This window comes from Hippocampus zosterae, chromosome 2 (genome assembly GCF_025434085.1).
Source record: "Hippocampus zosterae strain Florida chromosome 2, ASM2543408v3, whole genome shotgun sequence".
In the NCBI taxonomy this organism is placed as follows: domain Eukaryota; kingdom Metazoa; phylum Chordata; class Actinopteri; order Syngnathiformes; family Syngnathidae; genus Hippocampus; species Hippocampus zosterae.
The window spans coordinates 13209518-13230389 of record NC_067452.1 but is presented as its reverse complement, the minus strand read 5'-3'; the positions used below and the strand labels follow the sequence as shown (position 1 = coordinate 13230389).

At 42.4% G+C, this 20872-nt stretch overlaps 1 protein-coding gene and 2 long non-coding RNA genes across 3 annotated transcripts in view; 1 reads left to right on the top strand and 2 right to left on the bottom strand.

Annotated features, from left to right (window-relative positions):
- LOC127596037 (synaptophysin-like) overlaps positions 1–20872 on the bottom strand; it is a 29526-nt gene that overhangs the window by 8146 nt on the left and 508 nt on the right. The window contains exons 2-3 of the mRNA XM_052058181.1: positions 18251–18316; positions 694–818 (exon numbers count right to left, since the gene is read on the bottom strand). Coding sequence (XP_051914141.1) covers positions 694–818; positions 18251–18316 — 191 coding nt within the window. The remainder of the gene's footprint in view (positions 1–693; positions 819–18250; positions 18317–20872) is intronic.
- Positions 7798–11772, top strand: LOC127596096 (uncharacterized). The gene is made up of 2 exons (XR_007961382.1): positions 7798–8483; positions 11343–11772. It is a non-coding gene; the product is annotated as an uncharacterized LOC127596096 (long non-coding RNA).
- Positions 13072–17466, bottom strand: LOC127596088 (uncharacterized). Its single transcript, XR_007961374.1, has 2 exons — positions 14831–17466; positions 13072–14428 (listed from the first exon to the last, which is right to left on the bottom strand). It is a non-coding gene; the product is annotated as an uncharacterized LOC127596088 (long non-coding RNA).

Sequence of the window (20872 nt, the reverse complement as noted above, 5' to 3'; positions counted from 1 at the left end):
TATCTGTTATGCAGAGTAACATTGGAATCGAGGAGTCACGGGAGGATTCAAGATCAACGAATCCATGGTTTGTGACGAGAGGGAACATTGCGTATTTGTCAGAGAACTTGCCCAGCTCTTGATTTCAGGTAGAGAAGATGAGGACTAGGATAGATTTGTGACATTGTTAAATACTTCAATACAGTACAACCAAACTCAGTTTTGTTTCCGCTGAATGCTAGTGTATATTTTAGTGTTGATGCATACTATTGTATATTTTAGGCTAGGGTATGTTTAGCAATTACCTGGGTCCAATAATACCGTGTGCCTTATTGTATGAGTTAAATAAAGAAATAGTACCTGTAACTGAGATTGCGCCTTTTAATACGATGCGCCTTATGGTCACAAAAATCCGGTACAATTGGAACATTGAGAAACCAATTACGGTTGTGTTCAACAAAAAGTTTCTTTTAAATAATCTGTGTGCTCCAGATACCTTTTTTTACAAGCTCCCTGCCAAAAAATGTGTCTTACATTCTGCAGATATTTTCTTGTCATTGCTTTAGTTAAATGGGGCAACAATTGGCCATAACTTTCCCATACGTCACCATTCTATTTTTTTTAATAACCTTAAAATGGGCCTTGATATCAGGGGCAGAAATGATGAGAGGATGAGCTACAACAATTGGAACAACAAGAACAGTAAAGTCATACCTGAACGGATATTCAAATTCTACTTCAATGCCAAGATCACTCTCTGACCGGTTTTTACACTCCACGCTCATCTTGAACATGCCGGAGTAACTGCCGCATGTTGAGAAGGCGAAGATGGCAAAGATCTGCAAGGAGAAAGACAGGGGGGACATTTGACAGCGACTCGATACATTCATGCAGACGTGCGTCTGAACAAAAGCGGCACAAAACAGGCCGACGCTTTGTCAGTTGCGCTGGCAAAAGCTGCGAAAAAATGCAAAATAATTCAGCGTGATCAACACTTTGTACGATGGTTGTCATGGTTACAATTTCATTCGCAAATGCTTTGACAACTATTTGGTAGCCACATTGAATATTATTGTGAGACATTTTGTATAATTAAACAGACATTTGCCTGAACATAACTTCTGCTTCAGTGTCCCTGCCACGTTTACAAAACTGAGACGTGCAAGTTCTGAATGCAAGCAAAACCAAAAGTTCCAGAAAGAAGAAACAGATCTTAAGGCCCCAATTTTGGCCAACAAATGATCTGTGCACTCAGTGTAAAAGCGGGCACATCTTTGATAATTCTAGTCGACCATGTTTGGGACCGCCATGCACCTCATCTGGAGTTCCAACAGACGGACTCTACTATACATGAAGGTGGTCACAAGTTACGACATTGCCACAATAATATTCATCATTCTTCACAGAAGATAAAGAATATGCTTGTCAATATGTGATGTGGGGGTAGCAACACATTTGTGCTCAAATATCCATTGCTTAAACGGTTACAACACGACAACGCTCGGTTTGTTAGCCTATCTATGGAGTTTAGCATTGTGGGTTAGCATTAAGATCAGAGACTTTGGTGTAAGGCAAAGTTACAGTATGTGATTGTTTGAAATACACATCAGGTAATTTTCTTTGTTTTATGTTTAGCTTAATTGTAAAATTCAACTGGGAGGGGCTGTACTTGACTTGTATATCAAGGCGCCACTGAAATTTGTTTTGATTTTTTTCTGTGCTTCTTTATCAAAAATTTGCTTAGAACAGCTAATACATTCTACTTTACTGTAGATGCACCCTGCTGAGCATTGTTGTGAGTCACATACTAGCATGAACGCAAAGATGAATCCTCACGCAGACACACAACAGATTAGACGAGCCCGACTATTTTTACCAGTGCAGCCTTGCTACGATGCGAGCTAGAGCCGATTGGATGGGAAATCCAGCTATTAATCTGAGTGAGATGCTCTACCATCTGTCACCAAATATTCCACTGCAAAGCCAGCCACGACACACACACACACACGTGACTACACGCACTAAACAATGTGCAGCACACTCTTGGTTCATGTGGATCACAGTCACACCACTTCTCTTCATGTGGTTGCAAAAAAAGCCAATGAAAAGTTTTAAACACTCAGACTCTGCATACGAAACACAATACCTTTGAGAAGAAAATTATGCCATTGCCTTTCATTTACGTTTGCTTGCTTATTGCTAACACACAATGCAAAATGCTATAGGAGGGCTTACAGGTAGCATCATCTATTTCCAAATTTTTAAGCAACAAATATTTATTAACCTAAACGGTGGAAAAATGCCTGTCCAGAGATAATAAAACAATACTAAAAGGCATATATTCTTTATCCTCTGCAAATAATTAATTAAGTACTATTATAGTGTGCTACAGGAAAGAAAAGGAAAAGACAGCCAAGACTGCAAGAGTGTCAAAACCTACCATGAGCATTTGGTGCGCCAGCTGCACAGTGATCCCTCGCTATTTCGCGGTTCGTTTATCGCGGATTTTTTTAACATATTCATAAAAATAACTAAATATATATATTTAAAAAAAAAAATCCTCATCTCACCCCTCGGGTGGTGTCCGTCCCTCATTCAGCTCGGGTCCTCTACCAGAGGCCAGGAAGCTTGAGGGTTCTGCGCAGTATCCTTGCTGTTCCCAGCACTGCACATTTCTGGACTGAGATGTCCGATGTTGTTCCCGGTTGCAACCACTCATCTAGTTTGGGGGTCACTGCCCCGAGTGCTCCGACCACCACAGGCACGACTGTCACCTTTACCTTCCAGGCTCTCTCCAGCTCCTCTGAGCCCTTGGTATTTCTCGAGTTTCTCATGTTCCTTCTTCCTGATGTTTCCATCACTTGGGACCGCTACATCCACTACAACGGCTTTCCTCTGCCCTTTATCTATGATCACGATATCTGGTTGGTTCGCCATTACCATCTTGTCAGTCTGGATCTGGAAGTCCCACAGGATCTTCGCTCTGTCATTCTCCACCACCTTCTGTGGTGTTTCCCATTTTGACCTTGGGGTTTCCAATCCATACTCCGCACAGATGTTTCGGTAGACTATGCCAGCCACCTGGTTATGGCGTTCCATGTAGGCTTTTCCTGCCAGCACCTTACACCCTGCAGTTATGTGTTGGATCGTCTCAGGTGCCTCTTTGCACAACCTACACCTTGGGTCTTGTCTGGTGTGGTATATCTGGGCCTCGATGGCTCTGGTTCTCAAGGCCTGCTCCTGAGCAGCCAGGATGAGTGCCTCTGTGCTGTCCTTCAGGCCAGCCCTCTCTAGCCACTGATAGGACTTCTTGAGATCAGCCACTTCAGTTATGGTCCGGTGGTACATCCCGTGTAGGGGCTTGTCCTCCCATGATGGTCCCTCTTCCAGCGCCTCATCTTCTGTTCCCCATTGTCTGAGACATTCTCTGAGTACGTCATCCGTTTGAGCCTTCTCCTTGATGTATTCATGGAGCTTGGATGTTTCATCCTGGACAGTGGCTCTCACACTCACTAGTCCCCGGCCTCCTTCCTTTCGGCTTGCGTACAGTCTCAGGGTGCTGGATTTGGGATGGAACCCTCCATGCATGGTTAGGAGCTTTCGGATCTTAACGTCCGTGGTCTGAATCTCTTCCTTTGGCCACCTTATTATTCCTGCAGGGTATCTGATCACTGGCAGGGCATAGCTGTTTATTGCCCGGGTCTTATTCTTGCCATTGAGCTGGCTTCTTAGGACTTGCCTCACTCGCTGGAGGTATTTGGCCGTAGCCGCTTTCCTTGTTGCCAGTTCGAGGTTGCCATTGGCTTGTGGTATACCAAGGTACTTGTAGCTGTCCTCAATGTCTGCTATTGTTCCTTCAGGGAGTGAGACCCCTTCAGTGCAGACTAACCTTCCTCTCTTAGTCACCATCCGACTACATTTCTCAAGCCCGAATGACATCCCGATGTCGCTGCTGTAGATCCTGGTTGTGTGGATCAGGGAATCTATGTCCCTTTCGCTCTTAGCATACAGCTTTATGTCATCCATGTAGAGGAGGTGACTGATTGTAGCTCCATTTCTGAGGCGGTATCCATAGCCTGTCTTGGTGATTACTTGGCTTAGGGGGTTCAGTCCTATGCAGAACAGCAGTGGGGAGAGTGCATCACCTTGGTATATGCCACATTTGATGGACACTTGTTTAAGTGGCTTGCCATTTGCTTCAAGTGTGGTTTTCCACATCCTCATCGAGTTCGCAACGAAGGCTCTTAGGGTCCTGTTCACCTTATACAACTCCAAGCATTCAGTGATCCATGTATGTGGCATCGAGTCATAGGCTTTCTTGTAATCAATCCAAGCTGTGCACAGGTTGGTACGTCGGGACCTGCAGTCTTGTGCGACTGTTCTGTCAACCAGGAGCTGATGTTTGGCTCCTCTGGTATCCCTACCAATGCCCTTCTGCGCTTCGTTCATGTATTGATCCATGTGTCCACTTATCTTAGCCGCAATGATGCCTGACATGAGCTTCCATGTTGTGGAGAGACAGGTTATTGGCCGATAGTTGGATGGGGCTGCACCCTTCGAGGGATCCTTCATGATCAGGATCGTTCGCCCTTCGGTTAGCCATTCTGGGTGAGTCCCATCCCTCAGCAGCTGGTTCATTTGTACTGCTAGGCGCTCATGGAGTGCTGTGAGTCTCTTTAGCCAGTAGGTGTGGACCATGTCCGGGCCTGGTGCTGTCCAGTTCTTCATATCTGAGACTCTTTCCTGTATGTCTGCCACTGTTATGGTAACTGGGTTCTGTTCAGGGAGGTTGCTGTGCTCCTCTCTCAGGGTCACCAGCCATTGTGCACTGCTGTTATGTGCAACCTCCTTCTCCCATATGCCTTTCCAGTACCTTTCAGTTTCCAGCCTTGGTGGGTCAGCTCTGTTGTTAGGACCCTGCCACTGAGCGTACACTTTCGCAGGTTGTGTTGCGAACAGCCTGTTTATTCGTCTGGCCTCATTCTCTTTCGTGTACCGCTTTAGGCGACTGGACAAGGCTTGGAGCCTTTGTTTGGCAGTTTCGAGTGCTTCAGGTATGGTCATCTGGATGTACCTCTCGGGTATCGGCCTTTTCATCACACCTCTCTGGGCCTCCGTCAATTGACTCACATCTTTCCGGGCCGCCTTGATCTTAGCCTCCAACCGTCTTTTCCATGGTGGGTAACGTATCTCATGGCTCCCATGGTTGCTCTTATAGCCCAGAGTCTCCAGGATCACTGATGCTGAAGCGTATATCAGCTCATTGGTTTCTGTGATCGTTACGGTAGGGATCGCCCTCAGTGCTGCATTCACACTTTCTATGAGACTTTCAGATGGTACTTCACATAGCCGTTGTAATCGGTTTCTAGGTTGCCCAGCTTTCATTCTCGCCATGATCTTAGCTTTCAGGTCAGTTGCTGCCTCGCTCAGCATTTCATTCATTGGGGCTGGCCACCCAATCTCATCATCTGCATTCATTGGGGCTTGCCTCCCAATCTCTTGTATGACCTCCTCCTCTGATCTGGCAGCCTGGGGCCCTTCACCATGGAACCTGTGTTGTACCTCATCAATCTCAAGTTGTGACAGCAGTTGCCGTTTGTGGATGTTGGAACACTGAGCTACTAGTTGTTTCGCGGTCAACCGTGACTGTGGGTTTCGAAGTAACCATTTAGCCCACATTCTCTGCATGTAACCCCTCTGACTAGGGTTGCTTGAGTAGTAGCATTCCAACAGAGCCATGTTATCGCATCTCGCCCATCTCCGCTTTGTTCCAGTAGCCCATTTTTCATCAAGGTGCTCTGGTTCCCCAGCACCTGACGCAGACCTTGTTTGGCCGGGCGACGTCTGAGCCGGCATGTCATTCGTTATATTGTCATATATATATATATATATATATATATATGAGCTGTCAAACGATTAAAATATTTAATGTAATTAAAAATGCAACTGTCATAATTAACTGAAATGAACTAAAAAAATAATCGTGATTACTCACACATTTTCTATCGTTTATGAATTTCCTTTTACATTTTTTGTCCTATTTTTCCCCATTTTAATGCTCTCATCAACTTGGAATCATGAATCAGTTTTCTATGTGCCAAATGCAAATATTTACTGAAATAACAATTTCAATTTTCAATTTTACATGAACATTTTTCACTTGGAGCAGTTGTTCACACATAATCTCTCACACAATATTACTGTCCATCAACAACAGTGAAAAAAATTGTTTTGCCACACAACAGCTGCTTTAACAGCTTTTTTAATGAAATCAAAACAGAGCAATATAACATTATAAAGTGCACATCTAAGGTAAACAAGTACTCAGCCTATAGTGGATTTAAATCATGGTTGCATACTTCGTTTTTCTCAAGTTTGCTTTGAACACAACAGTCTGTTTCTGTATGTTTGTTGGAGAATAACGAGACCACAGACACCAGTTCATTATGTGCCGCTGTATTCAAAACTGCCGGCCGTACAAACAAGCGCAAGCACTTCCCCCGTGCTGCTGGGGCAAACCATTCTGAAAGAGGGGGGTTTCACTACTCCAAACACAGTCAGGCTATGTTGATTATGTTGGTCCTTCTTGCGCGGAAGTCTCTCTATTGTTTTTGTGTCTACCTCATTTCTGATGACTACACTTGGTTCGATGACAACACTGGAGACGTTTAATTTTCGCTAGGTCGCTACCACAGCATCGCACTGTCACTGTCAGACGAACACAGAGAAGCTCCACCCGCTCTATTTATATGGACACGGAACGCTGTAACCTTCCACACAAAATAGTTCCAAACAAGTAACAATCGCGTCAGTGGCATACATCGTATACCTGTATGATACACAGAGAGAGAAGAACAGGTAACTTTGGTCTTGTCAGTGGAACAATCTGGCAACTTTTTAAAAGTAAACATTTTTCAATTTTTTTCCATTCATAAACTCTTTAAGTATCCGTTTTCGGTGTCTCGCCTGCCATGGCTGGCAAAACAGACATGGGCGTGGACTTCTGCAGCGCCGCTTGTTGTTTTGTTTCTGGTGTATTTATAGAGCACCGTATCATCCGCTTGTGACGTGTGCCGCGTTAATCTCGCGAGAAACATTTTAATCCCGTTAAAATTCATTTAAATTAATGCCAATAAAAACGCGCTAAACTGATATATATATACATCTTTTGTTTTGTTTTTACCTGTATATGTATACTTCGTGGATTTTCGTTTATCGCGGGTGGTTTTGGTCCCCATTAACCCCGATAAACGAGGGATGACTATTTTGATAGTGGAGGGGAAAACTCTCACTCATCAGTGAGGGCTGGGATTTTCTGGTTAAGGGATTATCCTGGCAGCAGGTAATACTTTAAATCAAGCGTGCCATAGTAAAGGAATGGCCCACACGAGCAGATTGGATCATGGCACTTTGGCCTCCTGCAGCGTTGTGGCTGGAACGTGACAATAGAAAGTCAAAACTGAATGTAAACGGGAGCCTTCCCAGAGCTGAACTTTTATGATGATGCGTGAATGGAAGGAGGAGTGATGAATTGGAGAAGGGTTAGGCGCCCGCCAGGATGAGAGCGGCGATGGTGTTTGGTGCCATGGCAACGCTATTGGCAGCGCCACACTGCAAGAGGCTGGTTTCTATCCATGCTGGCATGCTGGATGAATGTCAGATTGACTGTGGCGAGAAGACACATAGTCCCCTGGAAAAACTCTCCTTCACACACACAACCCATCTGCCAGCTATTGCTTTCCTCACACTTCATCGCTCGATTCCAAGTCAATGGCACACACAAGAAAATCAATGTTAACAGTTGGGTGTAAAGAGAATGTGAAGCTGCTGGTGACATTTTAGAGGGAAAACATCGGAATGGATCAGATCAAGCTTGGGACCAGTGCGACCCTGACATGACATATTTCCTCTTTTGGGTGAGAGGCGGGTCCACCCTGGACTAGTCACGAGTCAATCGCAAGGCTCATGTAGAGAACAAGTACTCACATTAAGGAAAAATACAATGGTGCCTTGAAATACATTTGGCTTGACTGAGATATGAACTGTTGTGTGGGAGGCATTTTGGCAGGGTATTAGTAAAATATTTGAGATTCAAGTGCGCTTCAGACCCCCACCAATATCGTGCAGTCAGGCACCAGGGAGCCGCCATGGACCATGTGAGTAGGTTGCAAGCCAAAAGCTAAAAAATAGCTCACCAGCCATTGGACGTTGTGATTGTCTATTAATGTGCCTTGTTTTGATTATTTTAAATTGCAGACAAGCACCGTGTACAGTATAGACGCCATGACTGACCAAAGCAGCAAATTAAAGAAAGCAACAGCACAGACTGGTGATTGATTTGGAAGCTCAACATGGAATTGCGGCCAAAGCAGGCAGACACAAGTTGTTCCCGAAGTGTGCATGGTTGAGCTTCACTTGAGCTTTATTTGGGAACTGCACGTCTTGTTACATCCGTCAAATCGCTGCTTTGTCAGCACGGTTCCCCCGAGACAGGAAGAGGGCTGGTAGGTGGGCGATGCTCTGTGAGTCACACATGCAAGAAGCGGTAGCACAAAGTTGCCCTCAGATGCATTTGTGCCACAGATAATGCAATGCACTTATCTTTCATGCATGAATTAGTACAACCTGCCTCAGGCTTTGCCTTTCTTCAACTCGTTTTACATATTGTTAATATCTTGTACATGTACTAGATGTTAGTTACTAGCCATTGTTGCTAGCCGTACCATTGCAGTACTATATTTTGTCTGTTACCCCAGGGGTTTGGTGAATCGGTCTCAGGGGTTCGACGGAGCCTCGCCCATGTTGGTTAAGACACACCCGACTCAACATGTCAATTAATTCTGACACGCCCGCTTGGCCATCACTGGCTGCAGATGATCACATGACATTGCTTGTCCAGTCAGTGCTGCGGGAAATTTAGTTCGCTCAGTAGTCAACCTTTGACTGTCGTGGTAGTACGTCGTGTAATAAAAAAAAAAGATGTTTTAACACGTGCTTACTATGTCGAGCAAAAAGAACAAAAAAAAAAAAAGTAAGTGGTCGGACGAATATGTACCACGTGGATTCACATGCATCACGGAGCTTGATGGGACTCAGCAGCCTATCTGCATGTTTGACATGGCATGACTTGTCATGCCATGTTGAGCAACTCTAGTCTCTGACCGGCAAAACTGAAGGAACACTTCTTGAATCAGATTTTTATTTTTCAGTAATGAAGGGTTTGGTGAACATGCATAGGAATTGGGTGGGTTCGGTAGCTCGAACAACGTTAAGAACCACTGATCTAGTGCCATCATTATTGCATCGTATAAACGTTGACCACTTACATACACTGCCACCTTCTGGTCAGGATAGGAACCTCTCCTGCTATGAATAGCCAAAAACTGCCAGTAAATGCCCAATAAAATTCTTTATAATGATCATATTACATGTTTAAACTAGTGGTTCTTAACCTTGTTTGAGGTACTGCACCCAACCACTCCATATACACGTTCACCCAACCCTTCATTACAAATTCAAGACATTAAAAAAACACATTTATTAAAAACAGAAAAAAAGTAAATACAATTACATGGCCTAAGTATAGGGTTTTTTTTAATTGTATCACGACGGTCACACGGAGACTACGGAGCGAACTAAATTTCCCGCAGCACTGATTGGACAAGCGATGTCATGTGATCATCTGTAGCCAGTGATGGCCAAGCGGGCGTGCCATAACTAATTGACTTAACCTCCATGGCAGAGGCCCCGTCGAACACGAGACGATTCACCGAACCAAGGTTCAGAATCACTGGTTTAACCCATAAATAAGGCACAAAATATAATACAAAAACATGTTAATATCAACTGAACCGCAGAGATTTTTTTTACAGATTATTTGATTTCATCTTTATTTTGTGGCATTATGTTAAATGTTCTGGGAAACGCTTTGTTACAGCTGCAGCTGTTGTGAAAGCATCATATAAATAAAGATGTACTGTATTGAATTTTAGGGTGTTTCAGAAGGAGCACCGAAAATGGGAATAGGTGAGCATTTCCGAGAAAAGGTAGGGATAGATACTAACAATACCCCTAGCTTAATGCTAACACATAATGGAAAAGGCCGTAGTTGGGCTTATATTTGAACAAAAAGAGAGGAGCAACACATGTAGACAGATAATAAAAGACTCACTGGTGTATAATTTTTTCTGTCTTCTGCAAAAACATTACCTTTATTACTGCACCTTACTTAGTCAATAATTGTGAAAATGTTCCGTTTTGTTTGTGTCTGCATAACTGCATTAAATTGTCACGCGCCACGATGTATAAGATGCTGTTAGTTTAGATATTAACCCGTTCATGCACCCTGTAACCTGATAACACGATAAGCTGTCCACTGTAGTAACCGCTGTCCCAGAAAGGGTTAATTACCGGTAATAATTTAATAAATTACTTGAGCTAGGCCACTGCATCACTGTGACCTTTCTCTCTGGCTCAGCATCTTCCTATCTATCGGCACACATATCCATTCAGAAACAGTTTAGACTGTAGAGTCGCACATAGTGACATGGGCTAGGCGAGGCAGTAGCCCCCCCCCCCCCCCGCCCCCCCCCACCACCACCCCTCCCGTGGATGGGCAGCCAAGGGAGTACAGTATAGAGAATAGGAACCAGTTTGGACAGATTTGACCTTCTTCTGCAATCTCACAGGAAAAGGCTCCACGGCCATCTCTCGATCTTCCTGACATCCATTATCTAGCTCAACTGCAGTCTTCTGGTAGTTACTACGTATAAGCATAGTGAGCATTAAAGATAAAAGAACTAAGCAGAGGTTATGTAATTGCAACATGTTTTTTAACCAATAATATAGAGTGCAACTGAAAGAAAATTGGGTTTTTGCAATGGCAAAGCTGGAACGAATAATAATATTTTAATTCATTTTAATGAGGAAAGGTGTTCTGAGTCACATGTCTATAATTCATATCTCGAGGGACCACTGTAGTTGCTTGGCACGAAGATGCTTCCAGATGGTGCGAAGCAATACTCTTATATTAGACATGGCTTTGACCAGAGCACAAAAGCAGCAGATAAATAGATGGATGGATGGATGGATGGATGGATGGATGGATGGATGGATGGATGGATAGATAGATAGATAGATAGATAGATAGATAGATAGATAGATAGATAGATAGATAGATACAGTAGATAGATAGATAGATAGATAGATAGATAGATAGATAGATAGATAGATAGATAGATAGATAGATAGATAGATAGATAGATAGATAGATAGATAGATAGATAGATAGATAGATAGATAGATAGATAGATAGATAGATAGAATATAATAGCTTTTGGCAATATTTTTTAATGTTTATGCAGAGCCAGCCCCTGTGTGTTGCTGTTTGCGCACGGCCATCTGAGTCCCGAAAGAGAAGCAACTCCCACTGCGCTCTGCCTGATGATTCACAGGCCAGGCTGCTGATTGGTTGGCTGGCAGTGACCCAAGGAGGTGCCGGCACACTTGCATTCCTCCAGGAAAGGACTACAGAGTCATGATGACAGAGGCATGACTACGGAGGCAGCAGTGCCTCAGACGAAGCTGCAGAGCAAAAATCTGTGGCATCCAAATAATGGTTCGGGCACCTTTTATGGACGGTTGTCTAACAAATGACGTGGCTCATACTGTTGAATTGTACTACTTGGAGCCAATTTGTCTAGTTGTAATAAAAGATGTATCGTTGCGGCTGAATTGATTCATTGCAATTCATCAAGTTCAAGTCAACATCACAATGTAATAGAATACAATTTTCATTTTTGCAAAGGCTGCACTTTTGAAAAAAAAAGAGAAACTGCTCCATTTCGGTTGATTGATTGGCTTTATTTTTCATATAAAATAGAGCTGTCAAACGATTAAAATATTTAATCTAATTAAAAATGCAACTGTCATAATTAACTCAAATCAACAAAAAATTGATTACTCACACATTTTTTATCGTTTCTGAATTTCCTTTTACATTTTTTGTCCTATTTTTCCCCATTTTAATGCTATCATCAAGATGGAATCATGAATCAGTTTTCTATGTGCCAAATGCAAATATTTACTGAAATAACAATTTTGATTTTTAATATTACATAAACATTTTTCACTTTCATTACTGCCCATCAATAACGGTGAAAAAAATATTTTGTCACACAACAGCTGCTTTAACAGCTTTTTTAATGAAATCTAAACAGAGCAATATAACATTGTAAAGTGCACATCTAAGGTACACTAGTACTCAGCCTATAGTGGATTTAAACCATGGTTGCATACTTCATTTTTCTCAAGTTTGCTTTGAACACAGCAGTCTGCTTCTGTATGTTTGTTGAAGAATAACGAGACACCGGACACCAGTGTTCATTATGTGCCGCTGTATTGGAAACTGCCGGTCGTACAAACAAGCACACGCACTTCCCCCGTGCTGCAGGGGCAAACCATTCTGAAAGGAGGGCGGGGGGTTCACTCCCCCTAACACAGTCAGGCTATGTTGCTTGTATTGGTCCTTCTTGTGCGGAAGTCTCTCTACGGTTTTGTGTAGACCTCATTTCGAATGACTACACTTGGTTCGATGACAACACTGGAGACGTTTCACTTTCGCTAGGTCGCTACCACTGTAGCGCACTGTCACTGTCAGACGAACACAGAGAAGCTCCACCCGCTCTATTTACATGGACACAGAACACTGTAACCTTCCACACAAAATAGTTCCAAACAAGTAACAATCGCGTCAGTGGCATACATCGTATACCAGTATGATACAGAGAGAGAGAGAAGAACAGATAACTTTGGTCTTGTCAGTGGAGCAATATGGCAACTTTTGAAAAGCAAACTTTTCATTCATAAACTCTTTAAGTATCCATTTTCGGTGTCTCGCGCTGCCGTGGCTGGCAAAACAGACATGGGCGTGGACTTCTGCAGCGCGCTTGTTGTTTTGTTTCTGGTGTATTTATGGAGCAACGTAACATCCGCTTGTGACGTGTGCCGCGTTAATCTCGCGAGAAAAATTTTAATCCCGTTAAAATTCATTTAAATTAATGCCAATAAAAACGCACTAAACTGACAGCTCTAATATAAATAGATAGCCATCTATCCATTTTCTGATCCGCTTATCCTCACAAGGGTTGCGGGGCATGCTGGAGCCTATCCCAGTTGGGTCGGGCAGTAGGCGGATACACCCTGAACTGGTTGCTAGCCAACCACAGTATAAATATATATATTTTATAGATTGAACAATAGATTGTCTTGATAAAAGTTGAAGTGATAAACATGGAAATTTGTTTGGATTATTGTTGACATTTTATTTTTGTATTTTGTAAATGGTTTAAATATATACTTTTAATTATGTGAAATACACTAAGTTACCTGTCTTTCACATTAATTTATTGTTCAGTTGCCTTCATTGTAGCCTTATTGTAATACAAATTAATTTACTGCGAAGAAGAAGAAGAAGAAAAAGAAGAAGAACCTGATCCTCTTCTCTCACTTCCTTGTTTTCTACCAATAGGCATAGTGTAACTGTGAGGCTTGAATACTGCGCCCAATTCAACACTCAAGCTTCCAAAAATGTTCACAATTGTGTAACATGAACAGGTTTCTACATCAGTTATTAGCATTTGATTTAAATGATTGGAAAATGGTGGTCAATCCTAGAACTACGACTCATTCATTCTGTGAATCAGAATCAATTTCTTTGTGACTTTTCTGCACTGTCAATTAGAAATAATGTACGTTTTTTTCAAAGATGCATCAATTATTAAAAAAAAAACAATCGACAGAATAATCCATTATTAAAATCACGGTTAATTGCCACTCTAGTTCATATAATAATGTACTTATTCTTTGTGAAAGCAGTTATCTTGCATGAAGATAAATAAAAACAATCTGGGGTCAAAATCCAGAGAGAGGTTGCAAGGTTTTGGTCAATGAATTGTTTGAAAGGAATTTGAAGAAAATGATGAGCACAACACATCTTCAGTCTCACGTGGATAATAACAAGCACGGCTGTTTCTCTCTTGTCAGTTGAAGCAGAAAGGAACGTCTACGTGGGACCCCGAAGGCTCGTCAGCATGGAACCAACCAACACACCGCGCGTGATCGCCACAGGGAAAAGCCACCTCGGATGAGATGCTGCGCAAGCACAGCTGTGTTGATTAATTGCCGCCCCCCACACCCAACCCCACTACACCCTGTCGCCTCTCCACAACAAATATGGCTTCATCCAAAGCCGCAGTTTGCTGGCTCCATCGTGCGGCAAGGGGGTTGTGCACAGCCAACAGGAAATGAAATAAAGCGCGCTGCAACGCAGAGGTCATGTCCTCCAGTCAATGACTCAGACAAGGACCGCCCCCATCAGCAGCCCCCACCCGCACTTGGTATCCTCTGAGCAGGCCAACCGTCACTACAGGAACTGCTTTGCCGAGGAATACTTGTGGAAAAAGGATATGCATGTGCTGTAGACGTCATGATATTTGAAAACAAGACATGCCAGGGTACATCCTGTTGGCAGAAAAACGAATGATCGCTGTTGACTTGATCTGAAAATAATGACACGAGCTTGTTGTGTTTGGGCGTGCGCCCAGTAGCAGCTCGTCAATCGAGCAAAGCGGTCATTACATCTGAGTCACACTGAAAGAGAATAAAAATTGAAGAATGAAAATGAAAGACTGTTTTTGAAAAAGCACTTCAAAATACATGTAGATCTGTTTTTAGATGAGCAGGACGAAGCGAAGAAAATACAGTTCAGAGGCGGGCATTCCGTCCGTCGTGACGGAAGGTCCCTTTTGCTCACGAATACCGAGAAACTTCAAAAAAATGACGGAATACTCACTGTCGGATGCAGGTTTTCATCCCTCAGTGCAATTGTCACTAACCGGGTCAAGTACTGACACTGACGATCCTGTTTCACCGACGACTGACAGAAGCACACCCCGCCTGTCTCTTTATGTTTGTTTGCATGGGTCAAGGTGAGGTTGCTTCAGTCAACTGCATGAACTGCATATGACAACGCAATGCGCTTCCTGTACAGTACGTGACAGTATGTGCTAAAGAGCTGTAATCCACCAATAAATCAAGAGTAGTCGTAGTCGTCGTAGTCGTAGTAGTAGTAGTCGTGGAAGAACAAGAAGAAGAGGAAATGATTGTCATCGCACTTTGGTTTCGGTTTCCACAAATTTACGAGGCACATTAATCCAGGAACTGAGAGACTGTTGATTGAAGGACTCGTGAAATTTACTGATGGAAGCGTGGCTAATATGACATAATGGATTATGAAATGAAATACTGACGGACAAATAGTGACTGCTCTGAGCCCAGGTCGCTGACAAAAGACTAATGCGGCAAAAATGTACTGATGCCCCCCTAGTATGCAGTTATTACTAAAATAATAAATGGTAATATTGATTAATTTATCACTGGCATCTCAAATGATGACATATTTCCAGTTTGGGCACACAGAACATTACTGATAGACTCTCTTGAAAGTGTGAGATGTGCAGTTCTATCTATCCTCGTTCAATACATGTGTATTGGGCAATAATGCTGAAATGACATTAACATGAAAGCCGACGTCATTTATTGTCCACCTCTGACGGAAACTTGCCCCATCCAACATGGCCACCACATCTATGGTTTGATGACTAAATAATCTAACTTAATACACCGGAACCAATGGATGAGGAGGATACATTGAATTGATGTAAAAAGACAATTGAAAAATGTACTGGCAACTTCAAAAGAGGACCGACTAGGAAGCAAACCATCTTAGGGGTTCCAAAAGATATTTTCTCACAGGCAATTAAAAGAATCAGTTATTTGCGGGTATATTTGTGATCAGACCTGGTGTCTATCGACGGCGAATAGTGGGCGTCAACTGTATGAATATTTCCAAACTTTAAATACTAATTAAGATGCCAAAAGAGTTTAATAACATTCAATATCATTTCTAATTCATAACGTTATCATAAAAAATATATCTTCCAGATGATTTGAAAGGAGCATTTAAAGGACCCATATCAAATCCATAAATCAACATTTTGGAGCTTTTAAGCATGTTAAAATGCCAATTCCTCAAGTTTTTGGAGCATTCATGCTCATTCCAAGCACCATCATCTCAAGGCATGAGCTCCGCCTGATCTAAGAAAACTACCCGCTCCTCGCTTTGTGAAGTCACAAATTGACGAGTCACCCCCGTACTGCCACTGCAAACTAAACACACGCCCATTCTGCAAGAGCAGCTGTCCCTGCAACTTGAGTTGACATACAGCTGTTCTGATTTTGTTTCCACATACACACTGTGATGTGCTCAATTACTTGTCATTGTTGTTTGGTGCATTTAATTATTATTATTATTTTTTTTTATAAGCAATTGTGAGATGTCCTACTTTGTGAGCAGTCATAGAATGGCCCTCGAGTCTACCGATGAACTGTGCGGGCACAGTGGATACTTGTATTAGTGAACCAGGCGTCTTTATTCCGGATTAGAAAAACGGTCACCAAAATGACTCTTATTTCACAAGAAATTAGATCAGCATTGTGCATGTCTATCATTAACTGTGGCAAACTTAAAATAGCAGCCATCTCGTTACCTCTGCGTCCCACGTCCTTGACGCATAATTTTCCCGCGGGACGCATAGTTCCAAATAATGTGCGTTTTTGGGACGCAAGGAAATTTCTCATTCAAAACAAAAAATCTACGGGAAATATTTTTTTCCAGCAACGATCGCATTTTGACCATCGCCGCCATTTTTGTTTTGATCTTGCGTTAGGTAGTCTCGCATGACGAGATTTCTGTTCTCGCGAGATGAGATTGGCGAGATCGGCCTTCACCTCGCGCGAAGCAGACGATTTCCAAGTTGTGTAACATTAAAACAAGTGTTGCGAAAGTTTACTGTGGAGATATCACATAGGAAGCAGCAAAAGTTGATTCGTTTTTTTTTGTTGCGAAAAGTTGACTTTGAGAGAGCCTTGCATCATTGGAAGCAGAGTAAAGAGAGGAGAATTTATGAACTCAAAGACTGAACCATAGGATGAAATAAGAACCTATTTGTAAGCAAATCTTGTATGCCTGAATTATTTAAAAAACGTCAACATTTGTTCATAAGAAATAAACCTATTATCAACGTATATTGTTGTTGTGTTATTATCATATGAAATCGAGTAAGTAGACTATTTCAGAATTCGAAATTTGGGACTCTCTTAATGCATAATGGGACTCATATTTTTCTGTTCAGCGAGTCCCTGGGATTTGCAGGGCTCAAACTGTAAAGTTATCACTGAAATAGCATGATATGGCTCCTTTAAATGGGAGTCTATATCCATACACACAGGATATGCAAAAGGATACTCGGTTTGGTTTGGGGCCGCCACAAAAAAGGACAAAATCCGACTTCAACGGACAGTTAGGACGCCAGAAAAAAATCGTTGGCACCGCCCTACCCACTCTTGAGGACTTGCACACTGCAAGAATCAAGACAAGGGCACGGAAAATCCTCCTGGATCCCCCGCACCCTGCCCACCACCTTTTTCAGCCACTCCCCTCAGGCAGACGCTACAGATCCATGCGCACCAAATCCAGTAGACACTTAAACAGCTTCTTCCCTCTAGCCATTAACTCCTTAAACAGTCACTGACATAGTCACTCTTCTTGCACCACAAAATGGTTCTACAAAACTACTGGTATACTCTAAAATGGTTCAATGATTTTCTTGTTTACGATGATACTAGTGCAGCGTGTTATACCGGAGACAAATTCCTTGTGTGTTCTACATACTTGGCCAATAAAGATGATTCTGATTCTGACTAACAACCGAGGCCAAACTTCAATCCTACCCAACACACAAAGGTTGTCTTTCAGTTCTGATGCATCATTTCAACACTTCCTTGACAACAATTACTAAAGCTACTATTTTACTACTTGCACAGGGCTTTGGCACTCTCTCATCTCAAATGAGGGTGTTTCAAAAAGGCCGCGAAAAATGTGAGTAAGTGAGTTTTTCGGTGAAAAGATGGCAATATTCTCCACAGGAAAACAGAAAAACACACACCTGCGATTTTGTAAATTCACCAATTTGGGGGTGCAGTCTATCTCTATGCTCAAAAACTCACATATTTGCTGTTTTTGTGCTCACCTTGTTATATTATTTGTAATGGGACGGGATAATCTCTTTCGGAATGTACTGAACTCTTGTTTCCATGTCAGAGGTGAGAAAATCATGGACATTTATGCAAGACAAAGAGAGAAACGACTTACCCATTGGAGGACTTTTATAAATCCCAACGGTTGCTTGATTATTGTAAACTGTCCCTGGGCCACCAACTGGGAAACACACACAAACACAAAAGTGAAAAGTCTTCTCAGATTTTGCACAGTGAATGGCAGCTCCAACTTCATGACTTTCAAAGATCCAGGCCCATTTGATAGCAGAGAGTACCACAAGGGGGAAGCACAGTGGGTTACTGGTAAGCGCGTCTGTGCAGTTCCGTTTTATTTAAGGTTTAAATAATAATAATAATAATAATACATTTTATTTAAGTTCAGTATATTTGCAATTAATATTTTACACGTTTTAGTTGTATTTATTTATTTATTTAAGTGTAGCTTTATGTAACTTTCCACATTTTAAATAAATCATTACTCAAGTGGTTTTATTTCCCTCTATCTAAGACCAGTGTTCATGTTGAAACAGTGCATAACGTGACAGTGGCTTGCAATAATATTAAATCTACTTTTTATGGATAAAATCAATCTCTTGTTTTTGATAAACACTTTGGCCTACTTCTCTACTGTACCATATTTTCATGGCAGTCACGATGGCATTACAATGGAGCCTTGAGATACAAGTTACAGGCTTATCAAGATGCAATCCATCATTTGGCCATTTCTCATTATTATTTTTTGCTTGAACGAGTAATCAAAAGCTTGAGATATGAGCACTGCACGGTTGCAGTGAATGACGTAGCCTCACAATAAGTAGCACTATGACAGACTAACGCTTTGTATATTTAAAACAACCATTCAGCTTTAGCAATATCCCCACTAACTTAATGCTTACACATACTGGGAATCAAAAATGCCATTGACAGCCTAAGTCAATTGATAGTTGCTGTGTTAACACCCTCTGAGAAAAAGACACGTGACCGCTAATGTAGAGCAACGCATTTAGACAGGCAATATCACAATACTCACAGGCATGTGTTCTTTATCCTCTGCAAAAACAACTAAGGTTATTGGAGCTACTGAGTGAAATGACACCAGGGGTGACTCTTATTTGACTGTATCATTGTTCTACTACCTGGTGGCCAAGGTAGGCACATCAGAAGGGTCAGCACAATGAATTGAAGCATTAAATCATGATGCACAAAGGTTTTAATTTACATTCTATTCAGGTACGTTGTTACTTTTATACACTTTTTCATTCAGAGATGAAAGTAGACTTTCCTGAAAATACAAATACGAGCATATACACAGTCACACAGAGAGAGAGAGAGAGAGAGAGAGAGAGAGAGAGAGAGAGAGAGAGAGAGAGAGAGAGAGAGAGAGAGAGAGAATTTTAACTGACTCACCAGGTTTTTCAGATTAATGTAGTCGGACAAAAAATCTCCGTTCAAGTCCTTTTCCTCAAGCCATGATCACTTGAACGTGTTCCTAACACTCGCGTCTATTGCACGTATGTCAGATTGCCTGTGTACCTGTTTGAACATTGCGCAGGGGCCGTACCTGGCCGATCATGCATGAATTAGTTTACACAAAATGCGATTCGAATACTTGACATTCAATGATTAAGATGTCTTTTGTGTGCACACGTGCACCCTTTGTGGCTTCCGTTCTCGCCGACATCTAGAAATTTCCGAGATATGGCGAGGCCATGAGAATGTGAGGAGAGGGGTGTTATTGTTACTACGCTCGTGAAAGCAAAACAACGAACTCAAGCGCGTGTTCATTCAATGTTGCCAACTAATATCCGGATTAATTTTAGGCAATTTTCCCTCAATTTTCCTCGGTAATTTTCATGAAAATGTGAAAATCCTGGAAATCCAGGGAAATCCGGAACATCGCTGTTCATTCATTGCAGTTGGGGAAAGTGATTTGAGGTACAAATGTTTTTGAGTTATTGAAATCATCAAACTCATATCTCAAGGCACCATTGTATTGGGAGAGGTAATATCTTCATAGGTGTCACTTGGTGTGAAAGGTTTAAAATGCATGCGAGGGTGGAAGTAGGGCCCACTGGGCCTACGCTCCCCCCAAAAAATATTTTGCTCAGTGTCCCATGAGTCGTGGGCGGGATCTATATATGTGTGTGTCCGCACGCTGCCAGCATTCCAATTAGACAAAGCTGATTAACGGTCGCAGCAGCCATTTGTGTAGCCTATTTTTACAACAAGCAGGCAAAAAACTACACTTCTCACTATGTCTTTTTGAAGCATAGCAGGGTGCGTTAGTGGGTTGGGGAAGGGGTGGGGGGTTATTCGTTCGTTTGTTGCTTTTGTGCGCAGGTGAATGCGACACCGCAGAGTAGGCGCTGCAGCGGCAAAAAGTAAATGGCCGCACGCACATCGACAAGAAGAAGATGGCGCGCAAAAAGAGAGACGGGCAATCACGACGGATGCTGAACAGGCCATCTCTCGGGAAGCCCTCACTACGCACCTCGCATATAATAATAAAAATAATGAAGGAGTGAGAGGTGAGGGTTTCTCTTTAGGGAGCCCACAATACTGCGGCGATATGCAGTAGTATAGGAGGTGGGGGTGGGGGGGGGGGGGGGGCTCCTCCTCAGAAAATCAACCCTGCTTGTTGTCCTAGCAACAGTGGGGCTAATTGGGACGTGATGGGCAAGCGGAATCACAATCTTGGGGTGGGGGTAGTGTCAGA